We start from the raw sequence: 26,640 nt of genomic DNA on the forward strand, positions 1-26,640 counted from the left end.
CATCTCCGCCAGGACCATCTGCACTCAATTATAAGCCCTTTGGAAGCCAGCAGAGGGCTGTTTAGCTGCTGCTGGTTCTCTATGATTAGCTTGTTCTTGTTTTTTGAACATTGCACATGGTGCAGCCAGCTGTGAGAAGCATCCAGGATTCAAAGCTTTTTCTCTCTCAAAAAGAAAAGTGCTAAGCTGGTTGTTTTAACTATGGGGAAAGAAAAAAACATTTAAAAGTGTTACTTTCTGGGTAAGTTCCTTTCCTACCTTTCAATTCCACTCTTCCCAGGACTGGGACCACTCCTTTGTCTATATTCCACAGACCCTATATAGGCACTTGCTTCCTGCAAATGAGCCTTGTTAACATCCAGATAGTGTGTAATCCCAGCTCATGTATCTGTATTTCAGTAGCCTCTCCTCTCCCTTATTATGTGTGAGAGAGACCAGATGTTAAGGCATCCTTTTAATAAAACCATTCCAGAGTCTCCACTCTTTGCAATGCACTAAGGAGCCAGAGCCAACTGCACAGGCTTACCTTCTTTCCAGGTGCTGAGCCAGGAACAAAGCAGCACTACTTTGTTCACACTTGAAATCCTCAGTGCTCTCTGCAGGCAAGAAGCAGTTGGCTGGGTTTGGCTCTACGCCAGCAGGAAAATCACTAGGGGTGCTTAATAAAATGGTTATTTGTGGGGCTACATCATGGATTTGAAATCCAGGCTCATATGTGAGTGGAGAGCCAGAGAAGCTGGAGATTTGGGAGTCTTGTGAATAGTGATAATGGAAACCATGAGAACTACAATTCACAGGCAAAAGAATATGGCAGTAGAAAAAGATGCAGGTAATCGGCCAGGCATGGTGGCTCAGGCCTGTAACCCCAGCACTTCGGGAGGCTGAGGCGGGCGGATCAGTTGAGGTCAAGAGTTTGAGACTAGCCTGGCCAGCATGGTGAAACCCCATCTCTACTAAAAATACACAAAATTAGCTGGGCATGGTGGCATGTGCCTGTAGTCCCAGCTACTCGGGAGGCTGAGGCATGAGAATTGCTTGAACTCAGGAGGCACAGATTGCAGTAAGCCTAGATTATGCCACTGTACTCCAGCCTGGGCAACAGAACGAGACTTGATCTAAAAAAAAAAAAGAAAGATCCAGGTAATCCCAGTCCCTTTGTCTCACATTTCTGAACGAGGTAAATAAACTCATTTCTTTTCTCACAATATACCGGATCTATGATAAACAGCAGTACAATTATGCCAATAGCCACAGGACATGCCTACAGATATAAAGTTATTTGTAGCATGGGTTTGGTTGGCTTTTATCTACCAACTAAATTTTCTGAAATTTAGAAAACCATCTAAATATGGAATAAATGGTTTTATTTACCATGCTGGAGAAAAAGACAGAAGTAAAAATGTCTATTTCAATGTTTAGCAGAAATACTACTTCAAAAGTGATTTTACTTTTTTTTTTTTTGATAAGCAGTTTTAAATGTGCCCAAGGATAAAAAGTCTGTACCAATCACGGGTTATTATGTTGAGGATAATGGGAGCCACTGTCTGAGAAAGGAGTTATCAATATGGAAAGAAAATGAGAAGCAACCCTGTGCTGTTGGACTAGAATTGGAGGTACTGGTGTGATTTCATGGTTTTCAATACATGGATATGAAAGTAAATTTAGATACTAATGTGAAGCAAATTTAGATAACATGTGTACATATGTATGTGCATATGTGTACACAATTCCCAAGTTCTGACCACGGCGCCTGGGATGAGTGGCACCACAACAGTAAGCACTCCAATCTAACCTTTTAAACTAATTTCCTACTAAAAGCAAGCAGGGCTGGAGTAGAGAAACCTGCAATGTCTCATTGTCAAAAAATACAGCGGTGCCCAAGTAGAGGGGTGACATGTCAAAAGTACACAGGGGCTAACTTGAAGGTGCTCCTACCGGCCATTTTTGAGACCAGTTACACGTCTAAAGAAATAATGATGTAACAAACTGTAACCCATGAATAAAAGAAGAAACTACAAGTCCATACTAGGATGAGTTGAATATCTCTTATCTGAAACGCTTGGGACCAGATGTGTTTCGAATATTTTTGGATTTTGGAATGTTCACATGATCCTTATTGGTGGGGCATTCCTAGTCACAAACAATACTCTTAATTGTTTACAGGAAATACATACTAAAGTATTTAAAGGTGATAGGCCCATTGGGTTGGCAACTTACTCTCAAATGGTTCAGGTTCTGTACTTGTAATTTTTCTGTTTGAGAATGTTTCAAAATAAAAATGTTGTTAAAAATGTAATTTTCTTTTTATTTGCATCTGTTATGACTCAAAAAATGACCAGCTATTATGAAGACCCTACTGTTGAAGATGGATATTTTAACATGGAGTTTCAACAAAATTACTTCTTGAGACAGAGCAGATATGTTTTTTAAATAACGTGATTTTAAGCATATATTTGAACAAAACTAAAACATTTACTATTATGAACATTAAAAAAGATCAGTGAATCAATGTACTCTTCTAGGCTGAATTAAGGTAGATTATCTAAGGTTTCAAAAAAGTTTGGCTGGGGGAAAGTAAGTTTTACAAAACCCATGCCATCCAAAATTAAGATGACATGTAGCAGCAGGAAGTATTCCAATGTCTCATAACCAGTTCTCACAAGCAATGATGCGTATTCTTACTTTAAGAAAGTGTCAAACAAATAGAAAAATCTGGAAGAATTTACTAAGTGTAATAAATTAGAGGTAAATTGTAATAAAAGAATTTATGTCTCATAAAAATATTCACAAGTGGAAGTTTTCTTCTACCAACTTCTCAGAGTCCTTCTAGCCCCCTCTTCACTTCTGAAAAATGTGATTTACCAAAATCTGGTTTACATTTAACTTTTCAGGGACACATAACCTGAAAAGAAAGAAATGTCAGATAATACTGACATTGACTCATGCACTTTCTTTGTATCAATCCTTCTTCTGTAAGTAATCAGAATTGGGTCCAATTCTGGAGTGGCATAGAATCAAACATTATGTATCATGCCAAATACCACTTCCTGTCCAACAAAATTTCATTTTTCTCCAGTAATGAAGAGGTGGACATTCTTCTTGGATTGTAGCATCTGTGCCGCCCGCTCCACACCAACCACGGCAGCTAACCTCTGGGCATCATACTTGGAGTAGAGAACAGTGCAGGTCCACGTGGCCTCTTCTCCTCTGTTGGTGGCTCTCAGCATATTACAGATTTCACTGTAAAAGTGTGGATATGTCGGCAGTTCATAGAAAATCAGGTTCCTGATGCCTTTTATTGTATACCTGTTAGAATTGGAAAGAGAGAGCTATGTCAACTTGAGAAACAAGTTCTAGAAAAACTACCTAGGAGTTGTACAGAGGCATAGTTCATGCTTGTTGCTTCCTGCTAATGGAGAAAAACAGTGGCACAAATAACAGAACAAAAGTTATTCTGAGGTGGCAGCACTTACTTTTATGACAAAGTCATTTTATGACTTTTATTCAAAGTCCTAATATTTGGCTTAAGATAATGATAAAATAAATACACATTTCTTGATCCTACTCTGGGTAGGCTGAGGTATCATGGGAAAGAATAGATCAGGATTTAAAAATCTGTCACAGAAAACTTAAAAAGCAGGCACTTAAAATGGAACATTAGCCTTATTATAATCAGGCAAAAAAGAATGGAGACCAGTCAGACCCAGTACATAAAATAAGCTGTACAAATTGTAAATACACTCCTGTAAGTCTTTTCTTGCCACTCTGGAGACATGTTAACTCCATGGCAGATGTCAAAACCCTGCGCAAGGACCCACTAGGCATCCTGAGAAAGCAATTAGTTTCAACAGCGTATGCATTGCCACCTCTTTCCCGGCTGCACAGTGCTGCCCTGTGGTGGGGGGTGGTGTAGACCCAAGGGACTGACTCACAGTATGGTTCAGTCAGGCTGAGGTCAACCGTTCCCTGTGGGATTCCGTAACAAAAGATTTTATACGTTGACAAGCTTCTCATTTTTCCTGTTAAGTTTCTCTCATACACTGAAGACGTTAGACTCCCTTGGGGATTGTATTTCTTTCACAGAAGATAAGTTTTCCTTGTCTTTCTCCCTCATGGCTCATCCTGATCTCTCTGGAGATCTTCCTTTCCCAAACCATGACTGTGATCTATTATGTGGTTCACTTTTCAACATCCTTTCCGTAAAGAAGGAATTCTAATGGCTAATAAACTTGAATAAACTGTTCTACCTCACTAGTTCTCAAAATAAAAACAACACTGAGTTCTACTTCTGCTTAGAATGTATAAAACTCAAGACAATATTGCTCCTATACTAATAAGAAAAAGTCAGATAATCTATTATACAAAAATGTTCCTTTTCTTGAGCCCAGAGAGCTACCATCATGAGGCAATCAGGTAACCTGAATTAGGTGGTGAGCTGGTGTATGTTTAATAATTGGTCCTCAGTGGGAGAAAGGGAGGGTGCTAATTTGAAGGATTTGTCAGTTTCAAGCTACCAATGTCACGCTGCTGACACAGAGACGTGCAACCAGGTCTCAAGAGCCAGTGTGAGCCAGCTTCAGCCCACCATGGACTAAGTTCCAAAGAGTATAGCCCTTCTGAGGAAAAACAGGATACAGGAACTACTGCACCTTAGGAGGAGCACAGGAGAAAGACGGCCTCTGCCAAAAAAGTGGGTAGTAAGAAAATAGATACGCTTTTAACAAATTCTTAAAGGGCAAGAATAGGCTTGCCTGACTTCAGAACCCCAAGGATCCCTGGATGCTCCTTTAGTTCACATCCACTCAAGAGCTCATTCCAGAGGCCTGCACTGGGAGCCCTGGAGGAAGCAGAAGACCCGAGGGAGATCCCACTGGTGGTAGGGACATGAAAGCCCACCTACTTCCCAGGCCCATTAGAGTGAAACCCATGGCAAACACCTGAAGCAGATGGGAAAGAGGGAAGGAACCACCCTGTCCCCTACCCCTAGTTGCAAGCAGGGACAGGCAAGCCACTTCATGGCAGGAGGTGGCTGAGGAGAAGCAAAAGTTGTCTGCCCTTAATGGAAGGGCAGTAAACCCCTACCCTTCCATTTTCCCCTACACAAGACTTGCACCCAGTAAAAAGCATTCTGCTCTAGGGGAAGGGGTAAGAAACCTGTTCAGCCCAAGTTCCTGCACTGATACAAACAGAGTTCTGCCACAACTGGGGAAGAAGCTGTATACGCTTCACCACAAAGATCTCTCACAGATAAAAGGTAGAGTCTGGCTGCCACGGAGGTGGCGGGGCAGGAACCCTAAGAAAGCCTCACCCCCAAAGCGTGGAATAAAAAGGGTGGCCAAAAATTGAGCTGGACCAGGAGAACCCCCTCCTCCCGACTTGATGCCTTGCAAGGAGAAACAAGCAAGAGGCCTCCTGTGAGGAGGGGTCCGAGTGTGGAGTGAGACCCTCCTCTGGACTCAGTGTCGAGGCCTTAGTGACAGCTGAGCGATCAGGACACTGAGAAAAACCCGCCAGCACCCGAGAGCCTACACCAAGCCCACTGTTTGCTGGAGGTATTTGAAGTCTGTGGTGTTGGGAAGGTATCTATAAAAATCAAATCCTGACTAGATTGACAGCACCCACACCATTGGCCTACGGAAGGGGTGTGGCCAGACATAAGCATTATTTACCTAAGCCTCTACCTTCCATTGAAAGTTACAGAAGACATAAAAAAGCAAGAAAAAGACATCTAAACAATGAGGTATCATTTTGACTACCACATCAGTAGCAATAATTCAGTCTATGGGGTTTCGGAGAAATAGGTCAATGGAGCATAAATTACTTTGTCTATGAATTCGGGAGAAGATACGGAAAAGATGTGAAGGAGCAAATAAGTGGCAATGCATGACACATTTTTAACTGTGTACAGCCTCTGTGCTAACAAGTTTTCCTTTAAAAATCTATCCCAAGAAAATAACTAGGTAAGTAGTTCATCAAAATATATGCATAAGGATGTTTTGCATATTACTATATACAACAGCAGAAAACAGAAAAAAAAAACACTATATGCCACTAAAAGGAAGCTAGCTTAACTAACCAATGTAATACTACATAGCCATTAAATACAATGTGATGTTTACCTCACACATTACTTTTTAATTACATACGCACACTGACTAAGTGATTTTAGTGATTTGACATCACCAAAATGAGACAAAGTGACATTACGTGCCTCCTGATGAGATGAGGTAGAAAGTAAGTAATATTCCCTAAGTAGGATTCTTATCAAAAGATATTTATTCTAAATCAGTCGTCCCCAAACTGCTGCACATTGAAATCATCTGGCTGGTTTTTTTTTGTTTTTGTTTTTTTTAATTAATACTTAGGTTTTGTCCCCATCCCAGATACTGCGATTTAATTGGTACTGGGATGCCACCTGGGCATTTGGATTTTTAAAAGCTTCTATTCTAACGTACAGCAAAGTTTGGGAACCACTGATCTAAATAATAAGGGAACAATTAGGTGAATCTAGACTGTGAGACATACTACAGGAAACCAGATTGGACTCTTCAAAAAGATGTCAATGTGATGAAAAAGTAAAAAGGCAAGAGAGTTATTCTGGATGAGGGTTTCTCAGTGTTAACACTGCTGACATTCGGAGACAGTTAATTCTTTGTTGTTGGGGGCTGTCCTGTGAACGAAGGTGTTTAGCAGCATCACTGGTCTCAACCCACTAGAACCACCAGAATAATCCTCCAGTTGTCATAACCAAAAATGTCTCCAGATATTGCCAAATGTCCCTGAGGGAGCAAAATTGTCCCCCAATTGAGAACTAAACTAGATTAAAGAAACAAAAGCAATAAGTTAACCAAATGCTATGTATGATCCTTAATGAATCCTTTTTGGCCAGAAGGGAAAGGGCTATAATGGTCATTTCAGTGACAACTAGGAAAATCTGAATATAGACTAGATATCAGATGATATTGTTGTAGTAACATCAAGTAGCATGATAGTGGTGCTATGGTTAGATAAAAGAATGTTTTTAGGAGCTACATGCTAAAATATTTAGGGGTAAAGTGTCACTGAAGATTCATGCTACTTTACTTTCAAGTGGTTCAGGAAGAAAAAATAAGAGATGTGAGTGGGGATAGAGAGAAGATGGGTATGTGCAAATGTGATAAAATGAGAACAGCTGGTGGAATCTGGGGTAAAAGGGTTTATAAATAAACAGATGTTTATTGTTAGTCTCTTAACAATTTTCTTTCACAATGAAATCTTTTCAAATAAAAACCTGGGGGAAGAGAGGATGTGGTAGAGCTATATATAGTAACTTAAAAATATACACAAAAAATCCACGATATACAAATATACAGGCCAAAATGTTAACATCTTTGAATCTTTTTCAGTGAGCACATAAAACATCTCAAAGGAAAAAAATCCCTAAAAGAAAAAAAGATCCCCATTTAAGTTTTTTTTTTTTAAAAAAAACACCTGCGTGTGCATGCGTGCAGGTGCATACATGCACGCACACATTTTTCATATAAAAAAGATGGAAAAAAATACCAAAAAGAGTATTTATATCACGGCAGTGAGATTTTTAACCTAAAATTTCCAAGTTCTCTACAATAACTGTGTAATACCTTCACAATCAGGAAAAGCAAAACAATAAAACCGTTAAGAGTTATATTAAACACACACACACACACACACACACACACACACACACACACACACACACGAAAATCTGTCTCAGTCCCAATGCAACCACAATAGAGACTAAGTATCTCCTGGCAACAGAGAACATGGCCAGGGCCTTTTCCAAGGGGCAGTTAGTGCCAAGTCTCCATAGCCTGAGCACCCCTTCTCCTGCCTTCCTCCTCCCTTACATATGCTTTGTCTTCAGTGACTCCTACAAACACAGCCTAATCACCCTGACAGGACCTTCCAGATGTCTATTTCACCAGCCACTGTTAAAGACAAATGAGGCAACCACAATGAACTTGAAAGGCTGGCTCCTTCCTACGGTCCATAAAGACCAAGTCTACTACTTCTAGAACAGGGATTCTCATGGAGGGGAAGGGAGTACTCAGAAACTCCCAGCAGCCTTTCCAAACTCCACAAATCCCACCTCCAGTTTCTGACTTGCCTCCTGATTGAGATACTCCCTACCGTGGAAACCCACTGATAACACACTGGAAAAGAGCTGTGACCCATCGTTGGGAGGGCTATCACGACTAAATGTTCATCTAATTCTAAGATTCTGCTAGTTTAATCTTCCCCAAATAAAACAAATCTTCAGGTTAAAAAATTTTTGCTAACTCAAAAATGAATTCGAATCTTCCTAACACTGCCAGCTGTCATAGAGAATATAAAAACAGAGTCAGATACTACAATATGAAATACATGTACATTTTCTGGCCGGGCACAGTGGCTCATGCCTATAACCCCAACACTTCGGGAGGCTGAGGTAGACAGATCACATGAAGCCAGGAGTTCAAGACCAGCCTGGCCAACATAGCGAAACCTTGTCTACTAAAAATACAAAAATCAGCCAGGCGTGGTGATGCACTTCTGTAATCCCAGCTACTCGGGAGGCTGAGTCACGAGAATTGCTTGAACCCAGGAGGCAGAGGCTGCAGTGAGCCAAGATCACGCCACTGCGCTCCAGCCTGAACAACAGAGTGAGACTGTCTAAAAAAACAAACAACAAACAAACGCACAACCCAGCCCCCCTCCAAAAAGCGTACCTTTTCCAAGGTCAAATTAAAAAAAAACAAATCACAGAGACACTGTACACGAAAACACCCATCATCACCTTGGTGATCTCTCAAGCAAAAAATTCTATAGTTGGAAACTTTGAGATAATTAGCTGTTACAGAACTCTAAAGCACATTATTTCCATTCATCTTCTGCAAAAGAAACACCAATTAACCTGGCCCAGGGCATAAAGCAAATGGCATATGCTGAGATTTGTCCTTATCGTGACTTTGAGGGCAACACAGCTTGGTAAATAAACAGACAGTATAATACAGGGGACTGTCCTGCTTACAAAGGGCGCCATGCCCTGTCCTTGAAAAGCTGCTGAGATATTTAAGAGCAGTCCTCATCCCAGCTTAATTCACAGTTGCTATAGACAATCACACTGGGAAGTTTTCCAATCCATCCACTTCACTTAAAGGGCTTGCTTTCATTTGTCAAGACGATAGAAAGCTAAGAGCTTTTAAGACCTGATGAGTGCAACTCCCCCAGACACTTTCCAACATGAATGGAAACGACAACTTACTGGAACAGAGCAAATAATGAGGCCAACAAGCAAGCATTCATTAACACTCTTTGGCCAAGCAGCCTTCTCTGGGTAGCCAAGAATGGAGCCTGGGAAACACAAATTTAATCAATCCTCAACTCTCTAAGAGGTCATGCCATGCCAGCTTTGCTATGCCTAGGCAAGCTGCTGGGACTCCTCCCTCCCCATCCTGGTAACAAGAACATTATTTGGGGAGCACCATCCTAATCGTTTTAGCATAAATTAAAAGGTAATGCAATCCAAAGTGCATCGTCTAATGTGCTCCAAACCTTGGGAGATTTCTGGTGTATCTGTTAGGGATTCTCTGAGAAAATGCACCCATTGTAAGTTAATAAAACAGTAAAGTCAGAACTTAAATCCACTGGACATTACTGCGAAATCAGGATGAGGTAACAGAATATAATTTACATATCTCTGCAGGCAAGGGTTAAGAAAAGCCTCTTCCATACTATGTACCTATGAAAATTGAAAATAAAAATCTAAAAATAAAATAAAAAAGCTTTTTCTATTTATCAACAGAGAGAGACTCAGCAAAACAATAAAATACATGAGCTCTAGGGCCAAAAGGGCCGCCACTATCCTAATTAAAGGGTTTTTTTTTCTTTTTCGTTTTCTTTTTTTTTTGAGATGGAGTTTCGCTCTTGTTGCCCAAGCAGGAGTGCAATGGCATCATCTCAGCTAACTGCAACCTCTGTCTCCCAGGTTCAAGCGATTCTCCTGCCTCAGCCTCCCAAGTAGCTGGGATTACAGGCACACGCCACCACGCTCAACTAATTTTTTGCATTTTTAATAGAAATGGGGTTTCACCACGTTAGCCCGGATGGTCTTGAACTCCTGACCACAGGTGATCCGCCTGCCTTGGCCTCCCAAAGTGCTGGGATTATAGGCGTGAGCCACCGCACCTGGCCTGAGTTTTTAAAAAAATAACAAAAAGGCCAATCAACTTATTTTGTCAAAGTCACCTAGTAGGAAAGCTAAGCAAACACTGAAACCCTTCAACATTCAACTTGAAGCCCTTACCCTTTTACCTCCTGCGAATGTCAAGGAGCTCATGGTCCTAGTTCTCCTTGGTAGGGAGTATCTGTGCATACCTCAGGAGCACTGCAAGTGTCTGGAAACTGACATTGTACTCAGCCTCCATCTCCCCAGGAAACACAGCTCTCAATGCTTGTCTGTGCATTGGGGGAAGACAGAGGGAAAAAGTCTAGACAGGGAAAACTCAAGTGAACACGGGGAAGGTCCCTCCCCTTCCTTGTATTCATCGGAGCTGTCCTGTAATGTCCTTCCTGCAGTGTACAACCACAGCTTCACTCCAGGGTTATACACAGGGTATGCTTTGGTTTCTACGTCCTTCTTCAGCAATGCCCATTTTGGGAAAAAACCAACTAATCAACTAAGAAGAGTCTGTCCAGGCCAAAAACTCTCGCTACTTTGTAAGAGTGGGAGAGTGAGGGATGATCTCACAACACCACGAAGCCTGCCATGCATTCAGAGCAGGCCATGATTTGTCCTGCACGTCCCCTGCAGACAGGAAGCTTGAAACCTGGCACCACTTTACCTTTTGTAGAAATGGAAGCGCTCTGTGAAAAGCAGAAACTGTTTCTCTCCTTGAAGGAAGAAGTGTCTGGCCCTGGAGACACCGGACTTCTGCGTGTACTCGCAGATGTGGGTAAAATTCAGTTCCTCCTTCTTGAAGTAATTTCGAAGACGCACGAAGTCAAAGTAGGAGGGGATATAGATGAGCGTGTGAGACATGACTGCATCACGATACTGCGGCAGAATCTTGTTCACAAAAAAGTTAAACCTGATTTGGAATGGCAAAGGGCAAAGTTAATGTCTAGAGCTAAGCTTATGGTGTCTCTTAACTGTGTGGCCCTGGGCAAATCACAATCTCGTGTTAAAAGATTACCTCCCCGGAGGCCAATAGGATTTCCCTCCTCTCAAACAGATTATGTAAGGATAAAACTTGATAAGCACACTAAAAAAGTAAGTGTCAACACTATTCATTGTAAAAAACAGATGTAATACCATTATATCCCAGAGAATTATTCTAGGAAGTACACACCACACTATTCAGTCAGTAGTCAGTCCGTCAGTCAACAAATAATCACTGAACATCTACCATATACTAAGCCCAACTAAGCTTCCTTGGGGTCCCCTAACTAAACACAATGAAGAAAAAGGGGGAAATTTTCTATACAATTAGAAAAATAGTTCTTTCCCTGAGGGGCTTACAATTAACTTGCTGACATGAGACACCTTGTAGCATAAAGCTGTATAATTTTAAAATGGCACCGTCAAGAGTGAAAGAGTCCTGATTTACAGCAATAACCCCACTACTAGTCAGGAGACCTAGGCCAAGTCACTATTTCTCTCTGGGCTTCAGTGTCCTCCTCTGACAAATGACATAATTAAATTAAATTATCTCATCTGATTTGGTAAACAGTAATCAATAAAAGCAAAATGGAATCCAATTCTAGGTTTGTACACCCAAGTCAAATCTCTATGTTGTCCCCGGGGGCCTGCTGGGAGCAGTGGGTTACCTGGCATCAATCACTGAAGCTAGGTTTTCAGCTTCCATCCTCTGGAAGACATGTGGGAGCTGCACCAGGACATGACTGATAGACCCTGTCATTGGGACATTCCTCACAGCCACCTGCCAATAGTCAACGAGAGCGTTAGGTAGACAGCCATCCCCTTCTTGACCAGATGCTATCCCCTCCTTCTACTTTAGGACCCAAATAATAAACAGTGCTCATGAAGACACTGAGGAAACAAGATAAGAACCCACCTGGCCTTGCATGTTGACACAGTACTTGTTGAACACTGAGTTGATCTGGGCATCCTGAAGGGCCCCAAATAGCAGTGTCTGGCGATAGTACTTGGACCAATTATTGAGGCTCCACATCCGCACTCGAGAAAAGTCTACCCCATGTGAGTCCAGGGGTAGCAGGTTCATGTGATTCATCAAATGCTTTGAGTGGAAATAATAATACCATTAGTGTTGATTGAGCATTTACATGTTGGACATTGCTAAACATTTTCCAAGTCTATCAACTCAGTTAAGCCCATGGAGCATGTACTATCATCTCCTAAATTATAACAAGAAAACTGAGGCTCACATGGGTGAGTGACTTGCCCATGGCCAGCCAAACATGCCCAATGAGGAGATAAGCTAAAACTGGCCACCTCCTGGAATTTTAACAAAGGATCAAAATGGTACCTACAGGAATATTCCTTTAAAATGAACCTCTGAAATGCCACACTGGTCTCTCTATGGGTCCCTAAGTCCCAGGCTTGGACAAGAAGGGAAATGACATGGAAAACAAGAGTTGCTGTCCCTCAATGACCTGGTTCTCAAAACATTGGGAAGAGTCGCAGTGTCACCATACCTGCCTTCTCCTCAAATCGAAGAATATAACTCAACTATGCCAAAATGCCTTTTCCATTTTAATTATATTTTCACCTTGTAATATATATTGAAGGGTAATGAGTACAATAAATGTATTTCCTACTTTTGAAGTAAGTCCTACCCTTCATTTGTCCCAAACTTCCTGCAAGCTTCAAGGCATGGGGTTGTAGAAGGGGTGAGTTCCCATATGCCTTAGAAAAATAAACCTATAGTTCCTCAATAAGGATTGTTCCAAAGCAATTTTTCAATCCTAAAACTGATTAACACTGCAGAGTGTATGGAGAAGGAGAAAAAAATAACAGTACAAATTACATCGGGAAATAAAGACATCCTATATTTCTCTACAAAACAAAATCCCACCTTCAAAAGTCTGGAGCGGGGTTTCCCCATCTTCACTAAAGACCAAACAATAGAGCATAAGAAAAAACCACATGTGGGATTATGTTAGGTAAAGATGCTCCCGATGAGGACTCATCCATCCATCAACCCATCCCATCTACCCATTCACCCACCCTAAAGTTAGCAGAAAGAAATTTTAAAGGAAAGAAATCTTTTCTGGAGATTTGAAAATAACTGACAGGAATTATAATCTCTAGATAGTTTAATTACGGACAATCTGTGGGGAGAAAAGGGGACAAAAGACTTTTTCAAATTAGAAAATGTGGAATGTGTCCTTGCTTCCAAACAGAGTTCTAATCTGGACTTAAATAATTCTTTAGGACTTAAACCACTGGGTGTCTTATCCCTCTAAACATGAATACTGTTCCACTGAATGTGAATGGCCAGCATTACCAGGACATGTTCCCAGTTCTGCATCAGGTAAATGTCAGCTTGATCAATGATGAGAAGCTCAATAGAAGACAGAAAGTCAAAATCTCTCTTCTTCTCTCCTTCTCCACCAATGATGGTCCTCAAGCCCAGGGGGGAAGCAATGAGGATATCCGAGGAGTAAAACGGGGCATAGAGTCGGATGCTTCTCTGAAGTATTGCCACTCCTACACAAAACAGCCAAGTACACACCAATTCGTTAGTCACTACCAAGCCATTACCTTCCACCCTCTCAAAGCAGTCCACCACTTCTATTGCTTCCACATCTCTTATGTTCCTCTTAGCATGTAACTGTGCTCAACTGCTTTAATTATTAAAACAGAAGAACAAGAGAAATCTTTCCCTTGCATCTATAGTCCCTTCTAGCTTCTACCTTCTCTTCCTTTCCATCACCATCAAACTGCTCCAGAGAATTGTCTCTACTTTCAAATCTCTCCTTCACTTCTCACTCCACTGCAATCTGGCCTCTGATTCCTCAGGACTCCAGAGAAATGACTCTTGCTAAGGTCCTCACAGTCCTCAGTCACCAACAGGATGAACACTTTTGAGAGCTTCTTATGAGGAATGTACAAATGGCACAGAATGTACAAACAGTTGCCTTGCAATGTTCTTTTCCTTGCTATTCGTTTCCATGACTTCAATGCTCACTTTTGCTTCTATCACTGACCTGGCCCTTGTCTATCCTTCCAGATCCGAAGAACTCTTCTTCCACAAACTGGTGGATTCACTTGTCAGCTCTGCTCTCATGCTGCATAAAGCTTTGGGTAAACTGACTCACTGATCGTGGCTTTAACGTCACCTTCACACAAATGTGTATTTCCAGCCCTTATCTTTTTCCTGAGCTCCAGAACAATATACTAACTGCTTGCTGGACAGTCATATATGTTCCAAACAAAACATGGGCTCTCATCTCCTATGCTTTACATTCCACCACACCAAAGCCTGTGTGAATCACAGGTCATTCCAAGCTTAGTCACCCTGAGGCCTCTGCAACAGGCAGTTTCCTGTCTGAAATGTTTTCTTCCACTCAGTCACCTCCCTTTGAAACTGGCTAAATCCTGCACAGGTTTCCACCTAGTACAGATGACACCTCCACCACGACATCCTCCCTAACCACCCTGCCCCCATTTTGGGTAAGGGGTTTGCTTTAAATGCTCCGAGAACAACCATTGCACATGTATCCTGCACTGCCTGCTCCCTGTCGTAGGCTGGATTTCCTTAGCAATGGGAACTATAACTTTTATTTCTATATTTATTTGTATATTCCCAGCTTCTTAACAGTGCCTGGCACACTGTAAATACTCAGTAAGTATTTGTGAATGAGCATATGCGACTAATGAACATTTTCTCAAGAACTGTACTCTAGAAAGGTATAACCAACCAAAGTCAATGGGAGCTGAATGAGAGACAAGCAAAAACGTGAAAATGTGGGTGGAAGTCATGTGTGGAGATTATTCAGGGTAGGCATTATGTAGCAGACAGGAGAAAGTCCACCTTTATGTAGAGACAGTCAGTTTATTCAGCCTCTCCAGAATGACCCCATCAGCCCCCATCAGCCCCATCACTTCCAACATCCTACAGCACCCCTTGTAGCATCTATCTGCTACCAGCTATGGGTGTGCTTACACACTTCTGTTATACACTTGTTATAAATTTGTTATTAATGTACATGTGCCTTTCATATGTGGCCTCAGAGATCCTCCCCACTCCACTGGCCTAATATCCACCCCATTAGCCAAGAAAAGACTCTCCCAAGGCAAACAACATGTCTCAAAGGCACACTGGTTCTGTTAAGAGGCGCAGTGAGTGATCCACTGGGAAAATGTCTAATTCCAGCTTCTGGTCTCCAGCTATGCAGACCTTCACACTTTAGGTCTCAAAGTTGATAAGGAAGAATTACCAATCCTGAAGTGGTCATCAATATTGCCCACAAACACGGCTTCATAATCCTCAGGCCTCTTCAAGTTGGGTGGTCTCTCCTCGGGATCTGATCCATATTCTCCCTGAAACCTCTTTTTGTTGCTCACAATGATTTTCTTCTTGCTGTCACCCTCGAGGAGGCTGATGAAGAGCTGTACCACCCGCAAAGCAGCTTCCCGGAATGGCACCACTATCAGTACCTGTGCAGAGAGCAACAGCAGCCTTAGTAGGGGCAAGAGGAAGGAACCAGATCTTGAGGTGAACCTGCTGAGGAAGTGGAACTAAAAAGCTCCATGTAGAGCAGTGGCTCCTAGCCAGGAAACATACTTATGTTACCCTCTTTGCACAGGGCCTGGCTCAACACCAGAAACTGAGCACGTTTCATAACCCCAGCACCATGACCTGCGGACTTTAGACCCGTGAATCCATGTGTCTCTGCTTGAGACATTTCTCAAGCAGAATTTGGAAATACCTTTTACAATAAGCCAATACCTCTAACAGATACGTCTACTAGTAAAAACTCAAGGACATAAACACATGAGCTCTTTTAGGGAAAGAAGTGTTACTCCATTTCTGTGTCTCCCACAGCATTTAGTGCAATATTTTTATCCTTAAGACACAGTGAATAAATACATGCCAAATAAATAAATGGAACAAGTAGAGAAGAAATAAAGCAGGTAAGAAAAAGGATTAACACATCATTACATTTTCAGTGCATTCTCTAGTACAGTCTTTCAGAAATGACAATAAAGCATTTCTAAAAAAAAAAATGACCACAATTAATGGGAAAAACAGGACTCAGCTTTCTAAGCATATTCAAAAATATTTAAAGTTACTATTGAGAATAAAAACCAAAGATGCTTAATAAATGATTAATTTCTAATTTCCTATTGTAAACAACATAATGGACATAACCCCAGTTAAACCACATAATTCACCAAATTATAATATGTTTCATAGATAATCTGCCTCTTATTCTTCTATGTAATTCTAAAAGGAAACAAATAACCTTATAACCCTGATGTTCAAGCCCCAAGAAGTGCAGTGGACTTAGCTTGATACAGTACAGAAATGGTGGACCAGGATTTAAGAGGACCGGGTTATTGTTCCAGCGGTGACACTAAGTAAGCATCAGGGCTTTGGTTTCCCCCGCTATTAAACAAGGGAGTTTGACTAAAAAATCTCCAAAAGCCACATTAGTATCAAAATTCTAGGATTCTATTAAACTCAATGAGAAAATTATAAAAAGATGAGGCTCTTCAATACAGAGAGATGCAGTTCAGGGCAGGGGGACAAGTCCTGGTTCTATAACATCATGAATAATGTAGACATAATTGAAAGCCATTTCCTGTTAAGGCCTCAAATCCACTAGAGCTTAGACTTATGAATATAAACTCATCACTTTAAGCAGCAAAAACTTTACAGTGGCAAATACAAATTTTTGTTTTCAAAGGTTGACATATGTATGTGGCTTAATGAAGAGAATCCATGGTTCTTGTCTCATCTCTGCTACTCTTTCCCTGGTTCTCTTTAGCAAGGCCCTCTACGAACTTCTACAAATTTGGGGCTGTCCACACCTGTAATAAGGAGGGATTGGATAAAAGGCTCATTAAGGTCCCATCCAGCTCTGACAATCACAAAGAAGAGATTTATAATGGAGTTTTATTTATATACTCTGGGTTTATCTTTAAGGAAAGTGTCACCAAGTGCCTCCTTCTCACAAGTTTCCAGCTACATCCACTGTCAGAAACAGCCCACTAAACTGCTGCAGTGATGCTCTGACACTACCTGGCCTACTTACTATGCTCACATTTGGGCTCATTCATGATGCCAATTATTAAAACACCCAAGTTCCTGCTAAGTGTCAGGCACCTCTATGGCAGTGCCTTGCAGCCTCCTTCTCGAGAGCAAAGCCTTCCTGCTGCACTCACCTTGGGCCTTGTTAACCCTTGGTCTCTAAAGTCATCATCATCACCCACTCCAAACTTCTGGCTTCGGCGTCTGCTATTGTTGCCAAGCACCTGGGCATTGGCTTTGAGGACGTGATTTATCACATGCAGGCAATACACATGGCGGATCTCTTCCCCGTTCTTCAGGGCAGTGCTTTCTGGGTAGAACAGGTCCCGGTAAGAATTCATAATTAAGAAGAGTTCTTTCTGGAGGGGGGTGAATGGGCTGCTTGATTTTTGGGGACCAGATAGGAACGGGCTGTTGGTCTTAGTCCAGGTGGATTCCAGAGGCTTCTGGAGATGAAGTGACTTTAAGTCAATATCCTTTGGGGGTTTAAATGTTTCCAACTTCTGAAACTTAGAGGAAAAGACAAGCTGGCCCAGGATAGGCCACTAGGGGAGAAACAGATCAAGGGCTAAATTAGAAATGAATAACAGTAAATTACATTCACATAATAATATATTTAGCAAATGTTTTCATTATTTATAGATCATCTCATTTAATCCTCACAACAGCCCTGCAAGGTAGTTACCATGATACTCACGTTATAGTTTAGGAAACGCTGAGGTTTATACAGAGGTTGTATGATACAGACAAAGTTTACACAGAAGAAAAGAAGCTGAGGGCTAGACCCCAAGGTTTCTGACTTCAAATCTGAGCTCTTCACCCTATCAGTTGTCCCACACTGTTCTGTGGAATATATTCTGGGAAGAGTCAACATTCATTCTAGAAACAAAGGGGTTCCATAGTCAAATACCCTTGATAAACATCACAAAACTTAATTCCTCTGAGGGAGATTCACAATGTACATTAGATACTAAAGGTGTTGACAAATTCTATGACAAGAAATCTGTCCATTTTGTTTAAATCCTAAGAAATACTATTTTCTATTTTGTGGGATACAAGTGTAAGAATTTTTGCATTATAGCTAAATTGCTGATCTAAAAATAGGACAATCTCAGCAATAAAAAGAAATAAATTACTGACAGCTGAAATAACTTGGATGAATCTCCAGGGAATTATGCTGAGTGAAAAAAAAACAATCTCAAAAGGTTACATGCTGTATGAGTCATTTAACATTTTTTAAATGACAAAATTATAGAAATGGAGACCAGATTAGCGGTTATCAGGGCTTAGAAATGGGGGTGGGGTAGGGCGCAGAGGGAGGTAGATATGGTTATAAAAGGGCAGCAAGGATCCATATTTTGCGGGAAATGTTCTACATCTTGATGGCAGGGGTAGATACAGGAACCTACGCATGATACAATTGTATATAACTAAATACAGGCACAGGCATACGCAGTTGAACAGGAGTAAAACCAGATCTGAGTAAGACTGGTAGATTGTATCAATGTCAGTTTCCTGGCTGTGACATTATACTACCATTCTACAAGATTTCACCATTGAGGAAAATTGGGCCAAGGGTACAAGATGTCTTTGTATGATTTCTTACAATGGCATGTATATCTATAATTATTTCCTCAATAAAAATTTCAATTAAAAAAGGATGACCAACTCTGATGAATGGTATCAGTGGTGGGAACAAAGAAGTAAAAACTGCCCAATGTCTGGGTAATTTATTTGTGGACCTACCTCCAATAATTTCAAACAAATCAACAATAGTAGTACCTACTGTTTTAATGAACACCGTTTTGCTGAACACTATGTATTAGTAAACTATTCTATTTTTAAATAGGTATTATGATCCCCCTCTAGCAGACTAGAATAGTGAATAGCAAAAAAGCACATTAACTTGCCTTTGGTCAAAATGCGACAGCTCCTTGAAGATGTTGGTCTCCAAATCCACTCTTACCCATCATTATATTATCTGGCACCCACACTCCAGCTTCTTGGTGCTTTTTCTGGCTACACCTATGCCCCACTAGACTCTTCTAGCCTTCCTATGCCCTGCTTCCCTAGCAAGTCATCTACCACAGGTGTATATCATACATTGTGGGAGGCTACTAAAACCCAAGACCACTGTTTTATTTAGAGTTTTCTCTATTTCTGACCAGGATGACCAAGCAACACTTACTTTAAGCTCGTGGGTGGTTTTGGGATTTGTGGCAACAGCCTGAATTTCTTTTTCTTTCAGTTCTTTGTTCACATGTTGAAGAAATGGATCTAATTCAGAAATAAAAAATGTCAGCACACTATGCAACTATAGAGGGGTTTTCTGGTCTTCCCCTGTGAAAGACATGTTGATCTTCATTGTGTTAACTCATCCTTTTCTCCATTGCCTTTCCCCATCCTCTAGCCAAGTCCAGAGCTTAAAAATTTCTGAAAGGTTCATCTTCCTAAAACATTTCTCTAATTATATTACTTCCCAGCTTGAAAACCTTTGAAGAAACTTCTCAGCCCAAAATTCAGAGCACTTTAGGATATACCTCCAACCTGCATCTCCAGTGTCATTTCTGGACTATATGGCCCTCAAATTCTTCTGCCTCTGTGCATTTCCTTCTTTCAACCAAAAGTTCCAGCCTCTCCTTCACTGAGGCTGGATTTGGATAATATCCAAACGTTATCAATTTAATGTTACCCACTGAATCACAATAAATACTTCCCAGGCTTACTGTGTTAGGCACAACATTGGCTCCCTTTGTTCCCTACAGAGTCATCACTTTCTCTAGTCTCCTGCCCTGCCCAGCCCACCCATTCCAACACATATATATATATACATGTCTTATCTAGCAGATTGCAAGGTCTCTAAGAACCTTGTCTGATTGATCTTGCATTGGGACACATAGAAATGATCAATACTCCACAGAACTGAACAAATGATCCACATGATAGCATCTGCACTCCAAGTAATCTTTAGTATTCTGAGCTAGCCACCCAACCTTCTCTCCCAGTCCCACTCACAAGAAACAGAACAAAGTTAAATGATCCATTCAAGCATCCAAACAGTAAAATTTCAAACAAAAAGCATCTTGTATTAAATATCTAAGAGTGAACAACAGGACATAAGAATTCTAGATGCTAATATATCTGTACGGGCAAAACAACCACAGAAATTATGGGACAGTCAAGCTTCCTAATGTTTCCTCCAAAGTTTCTAAGTTTTAATCGTTCAGAAGGGAGTTTGTATTAAAATCTCCAAATTCTACCTGTCACTTCTCCTGCAAAATAACCAACAGAACTAAATGAGTCAAATAAGGATTAAAATTTCTGTTTCATTAAAGGTAAAGCTGGGTTGAAGAATGGCAATGAGATCAACGAAGGCAATCAGGATACAGAACAAGACCAACCTGACTTGCCCACCTAGACACTGGCTGAGAAACTGGACTTGAGACAGCAGGAACCCATCAAACCCTGACATAGGCACGTCTTGTCCACATGACTGCCATTTGGTCACAGGAGTGGTCAAGAGTCTGTGAGAGGCAGGAGACACAGGGTAGGGCTTTTTGGCTTTTGAGGGTCTCCCTGTAATAAAGACCACTCAGATTAGCCACCCCTGGGTCTTGCAAACCTGAAAAATTACTGCTCCAAAACAGAACAGCAAGTGAGGGGTAGAGGAAGTATTTTTCCTCTTTTTCTTTCTCTTTCCCTGCTTGGGGAGAAAATCAGAAATCTTCCCCTGACCCCAATAATGAAAATGTGAGCCCTGGGAAGCTGACCTTCCCTACCATCATTCTTAAGTTGTTTGTTCTCCTAAACATCCCCTCCAACCCCTAAACACTGAGTAACCCTTGAGAAACACAAAATACCTTTTAGAAGTATTTTTCCCAGCTCTAGATATAGCCACCAAACTGTTTTTATTGCTGTTCGTTCCAATAATAGATTCAATGTGTATTAGTACACAAATTCCATACTAAGCACCTGGTGAATTCAAGTAACACACACTGCACTATGACCTTGAGATGCTTTCAAAGAAGAGTTGTCTCCACTTTCCTCTTCCAGAAAATTGGTTTCCAGACTGAACAGTGACTCGTGTTTTGCGTCTGTGAACTCTTCGGGGGATGCTTGTGATGTGCCCGGTGGCCTTTCCCCATCTTCTTTTCCCTCAGGGTCAGCAGATAAAGGTACATCTGCAGTTTTGAGAAACATTTTATCAAATTATTTACTCACAAATTATACTTCTGTTGACAAAATTTATTTCCTTAGGCTATACCAACAATAATGTTCATTGATACTATTTATATTTAGGTAAATTCAGGTAGAAAACATCGATTTCAAAATTAAGCCTAATCATCAATGCATGATGTGGGATGGTGGGTTTTATGTCTCAGTTTGGCTGGGACACAGTGCCCAGATATCTCGCCAAACATTATTTTGGATGTTTCTGCGAGGATGTTTTTGGATGAGCATTTTATTTTTTATTTATATATTGAGACAGGGTCTGGCTCTGTCACCCGGGCTGGAGTGCAGTGGCGTCATCTTGGCTCACTGCAACCTCCAACTCCTGGACTCAAGTGATCGTCCCACCTCAGCCTCCCAAGTAGCTGGAACTACAGGCCCGCACCACCATTCCTGGCTAATTTTTGTATTTTTCCGTAGAGATGGGGTTTCGCTCTGTTGGCCAGGCTTGTCTCGAACTCCTAAGCTTGATCGATCTGCCTGCCTTAGCCTCCCAAAGTGCTGGGATTACAGGCGTGAGCCAGATCTCTTTCTCATATACACACATATCCTATTGGTTCTGTTTCTCTGGAGAATTCTGATTAATATACCCAGCTCTAGTTCTAGGAACTTATTCTAAAATAATAACTAGACATAGTGCACTAAGATGTACATGAGAGGATGTTCAAAGCAGTGCTGATTATGATAAATAACTGGGGGAAAAAAGGTCTATCAATGGGGTACAATCATATTTTTACAATGGAATACTATGTAATTAAGAAGCTAATGTGAATCCACAGTTACAGATATAGGAAGTTACAGAAATGTATAAGGCCATTATACAGATACACATAAATTTGTATACATACTCACATATATAATCATAAAAATATAGTCTGAAAGGTTATATACAATGCTAAAGGTGTTTATCTCTGGGTAGCAGGGATAGTGGGTAACTATGCTACCCTCTTAAATGTTTACAGTAAATATATATTATTTTTATAATGATAAAAAATATTTTCAATTTTAAAAATCCAAAAAAGCAAAGAAAAATAGAAACAAAACAAATTCCTAAGTGTAAGTCAATGAATTTTTATCTCAGTAAAACTGATTAGTTAAAATACTTGGAATGATATATAACACCAGAAGGTATAGAAAAAAATAAGTCTGTAAGAAAAATAGGCATGAAAATAATAAGATGTAAAAAGTCACCCAGATATATTCAGACAATGGAATGCTATTCCAGCAACTAAAAGTAATAAGCAACTAATACATGCACAACACAGATAAATTAGAAAAACATGAGAAGCAAAAATAGCTAGACACAAAAGGAGTCATACTGTATGATTCAATTTATATGAATTTCTAGAACAGGCAAAACTAATCTACAGTGACAGAAGGCAGGTCAGTGGCTACCTGATGCCAAGGGTGGGGAACTGATTGCAAAAGGACAAGAAAAATTTCTGGAGGTAATGGAAATGTTCTGTATCTTGATTTGGATATATACCTTTATCAAAACCCATCAGACTGCATATTTAAATTGGATACATTTTACTGTATGTAAATGATACCTCAATGAAGGTGATTTTGAAGTTGAAGAAAAAAGTCACCTTGAAGTCTGAGTGAGACAGAGTCCCTGAAGCCTTCCCTAGTTTACGCTGGCAGTGTTCAACCACTCTGCGTCTCTTCAACCCCTTACATCTAGCTGTTCCATGCAATCGCAAATCTACTGTTTGAAAATTTTTATATGTTTTTATGTCTATCTTCCATCAAACTTGGTCTCCCTAAGGGAAGAACAGTAACCTCTTCAATAAATTCAGACAGTCACAAAGAGAGAACTGTGTTCTCCTTCCTCTGTATTAGGAGGTCTTTCACTAGTACTGGTGTAGTCCCTGAAATGACAAGCAAAAAAGTTATTTCTGCATAGCTGTGCTAAGAAGGTTCTGTGTTTCCATCAGGTTCTCAAAGATATAATCAAACCTAACAAGGTTAAATCCCTGGTTTGGATTCACATCCTTTCATCCAACTCACACAGTTTACAAGGTACCATGCCCGTGAGGTGAACTGTCTATAGTTCTGGCAAAGATGATGAGCCTATATTAAAGACACTTACTCTCTGGACTTTCAGTAGCCTCTGCAGCCATCTCTTCTTCCACACTGACATCGCTACCACCACCTTCATCGTTCATTTCTGCATCATCTACAATACTGTCTTCCTCTTCCTCCTCTTCATCCTCCTCTTCTTCCTCAGAAACATTTTTTAATGTAGCAAGTAGTTTGTGGTAGCCAGAAACTTGTTCTGGCTCACTCTCTGATTCACTTTCAGAATCTGAAGAATCTGAACTCTCTGACTAAAAAGAAAAGGAGAATTTTAAGAACAAAAACTGTATTGTTCTCATTGTTACCCTAAAACTATCATCAAGCCAACATCTATTCAATGAAGCCCAAATTCAAATTTACTTAAAATTGCTAATCTAGCTATGATTCTAGAAGCTCTTCATATTCTCCAAACTGCTACTGCTCACTTTTAAAACATAAAACTTCAGGTTATGAGATTAATTTATGTCCCAGGCATCAGGCCACAGGTTTAACAGAACAACAGGACAATTACAAAACAACAAAAGAAAACAGGTTTTTCTTCTTTTTTAGTTTATTTTAATATGATAGGCCCTTTGTTCATTTTGCACTGTATTTGTGATTCCTTTATGCTAACCAAAAAAGATATTCCCTCTTAGGATTCACTAAGAACCCTCTGGTAAGCCTCTGTAACAGGGCCTAATAGGCTAGTCTCCTGGGACAATTTCAAACTGTAGCTTCTGTATTAGACATCACAATGGCATTTTTATAGACATCTTCATTTAAAATTAAGTAATATTGCCAAAATAATAGTTTGCATCTGAAATCAAAAGAAACAGAAATGTAATCAAGCTTTATTATTAGATATAATCTTAGTGGCAACAACCCAAAACCAACTATTAAAAAGAAGGTATAAAGCATTACCAGTTGACAAATCTGTGGTTTTGCTTCCTTTCTGGAAACCCTAAAAAGAAACAGGCAATGTTACACTCTAACTACTAGTATGTAGAAATTAGGAAAAGGTCAAATGAGACATTAAATGAAAAAGGCAGAATATAACATTATAAATACATTTTAGATATAGTCATGCAAAAATTACACATGCACTTGGGCAGGGCTTCCAAGAATATGGTTAATAACTGACAAATGAAAAGTTTAACGAGGTCACATGACAAACACTAGCGTTACACATGGCTCTCATCCAAAAGAAGGATACAACTTGGCTAAATAAAAGATCTCGGGGTTCATCTTTTTCTAGCAAATTTCTTAATTAGAATGTCCCTCTAAGCTGGGAGTGGTGGCTCATATCTGGAATCCCAGCACTTTAGGAGGCCAAGGTGGGAGAATCACTTGAGCCCAGGAGTTTGAGACCAACTTGGGTAACATACTGAGACCTCATCTTTACAAAAAATAAGAAAAATTAGCCCGGTGTTGTGCTGTGCACCTTTAGTCTCAGCTACCAGGAAGGCTGAGGCAGGAGGACTGCTTGAGCCCAGGAGGTGGTGGCTGCAGTGAGCCAGGATTGCAGCACTGGATTCCAGCCTAGGCAACGAAGTGAGACCCTGTCTCAAAAAAAAAAAAGGAAAAAAAATAAAAAAAGAATGTCCCTAACTGATAATAAAGCAGCCCAAAGTAGTGGGATGAGCACTGAGATCATACCTGCACCTACACATTTCTAGAGAAACCACAACTACCAATACACTTATTTCCTTATTGTAATTGCATAGATCAATGATGTCCCAACAAATTCTTTAAAAACACAGAAAACATATAATGTGACCATAACAATTTATTGTATATTTTCAAATGGCTAGAAGAGCCGATTTTCAACGTTCCCAAAGCAAAGAAATGATGTTTGAGATGATGAATATGCCAATTACCTGGATTTGATTATTACACATTGGGTACATGTATTGGTATCAAAATATCACACTGTATCCCACAAATATGTACAATCATTTTATGTAAGTTAAAAATAATTATAAAAACAGGCCAAGCGCGGTGGTTCATGCCTGTAATCCCAGCACTTTGGGAGGCCGAGGCGGGCAGATGACCTGAGGTCAATAGTTCGAGACCACCCTGGCCAACATGGTGAAACCCCGTCCGTACTGAAAATACAAAAAATTGATCGGATGTGGTGGCAGGCGCCTGTAATCCCAGCTACACAGGAAGCTGAGGCAGGAGAATCGCTTAAGCCCGGGAGACGGAGGTTGCAGTGAGCTGAGATCGCGCCACTGCACGCCAGCCTGGGCGACAAAGCGAGACTCCGTCTAAAAAAAAAAAAAAAAAAAAAAAATATATATATATATATATGTCTCTCCACAAAAAATTCCTAGAAGATCTCTGACCACACAAAAATCCGGCCTCATAGCCGGGCGCGGTGGCTCACGCCCGTAATCCCAGCACTTTGGGAAGCCGAGGTGGGTGGATCACCTGAGGTCAGGAGTTCAAGATCAGCCTGGCCAACAAGGTGAAACCCCATCCCTACTAAAAATACAAAAAACATTAGCCGGGTGTGGTGGCCGGCGCGTGTAATCCCAGCTACACGGGAGGCTGAGGCAGAAAAATCGCTTGAGCCCGGGAGGCAGAAGTTGCGTGAGCCAAGATCGCGCCACTGCACTCCAGCCTGGGCGACAGAGCGAAACACTGTCTCAAAAAAAAAAAAAAAAAAAAAAAAACATTCCGCCCCCAAACAACGGGCGTGTCTCTTAGCATGAAATTACGGGCTCAACAAAAAGGCCCGTGAAGCACTCCATCTCCCGGCGGGATGGCGCCAGAATCTCCCCGGCCGAGCACGGCGGGAGCCAGGGAAGCGTGGGAAAAGGCCGGAGCAGCACTATCCGGGAGGCCAGAGGACCAAACCCGAGGATACGACCCTGGCGACTGGGGAACCCTGTCACGCCCCTTCAGACCTGTCATAGAAGGGATGCTCCTCGCCGAAATCTCGAAAATGTTTCTTCTGCTTTTTAGTTAGGGTGTTGAGTAGCTGGCTCTGGCTCCGGCTCCCGCGTTTGCCCATAGCGACAACGTCAAGTTTGCCCACTTGGAAGAGTCGCGTTTTTCACCAGGAAGCTGTCCAGTCAACACAAGCACGTGGGCTCCCTGATGGCGCTTT

General features: G+C 41.0%; 1 protein-coding gene across 1 annotated transcript; it reads right to left on the reverse strand.

Annotated features, from left to right (window-relative positions):
• Positions 1 to 2,284: 2,284 nt before the first annotated feature.
• UTP25 (UTP25, small subunit processor component) lies at positions 2,285 to 26,640 on the reverse strand. Its single transcript, XM_025364504.1, has 12 exons — positions 26,438 to 26,640; positions 24,450 to 24,489; positions 23,563 to 23,800; positions 21,248 to 21,421; positions 19,429 to 19,517; positions 17,375 to 17,785; positions 15,424 to 15,643; positions 13,488 to 13,690; positions 12,075 to 12,257; positions 11,827 to 11,939; positions 10,842 to 11,087; positions 2,285 to 3,306 (listed from the first exon to the last, which is right to left on the reverse strand). The coding sequence occupies exons 1-12, from the start codon at positions 26,542 to 26,544 to the stop codon at positions 3,063 to 3,065; spliced, it is 2,268 nt and encodes a 755-aa protein (XP_025220289.1). The 5' UTR covers positions 26,545 to 26,640; the 3' UTR covers positions 2,285 to 3,062.

This window comes from Theropithecus gelada, chromosome 1 (assembly GCF_003255815.1).
Source record: "Theropithecus gelada isolate Dixy chromosome 1, Tgel_1.0, whole genome shotgun sequence".
In the NCBI taxonomy this organism is placed as follows: domain Eukaryota; kingdom Metazoa; phylum Chordata; class Mammalia; order Primates; family Cercopithecidae; genus Theropithecus; species Theropithecus gelada.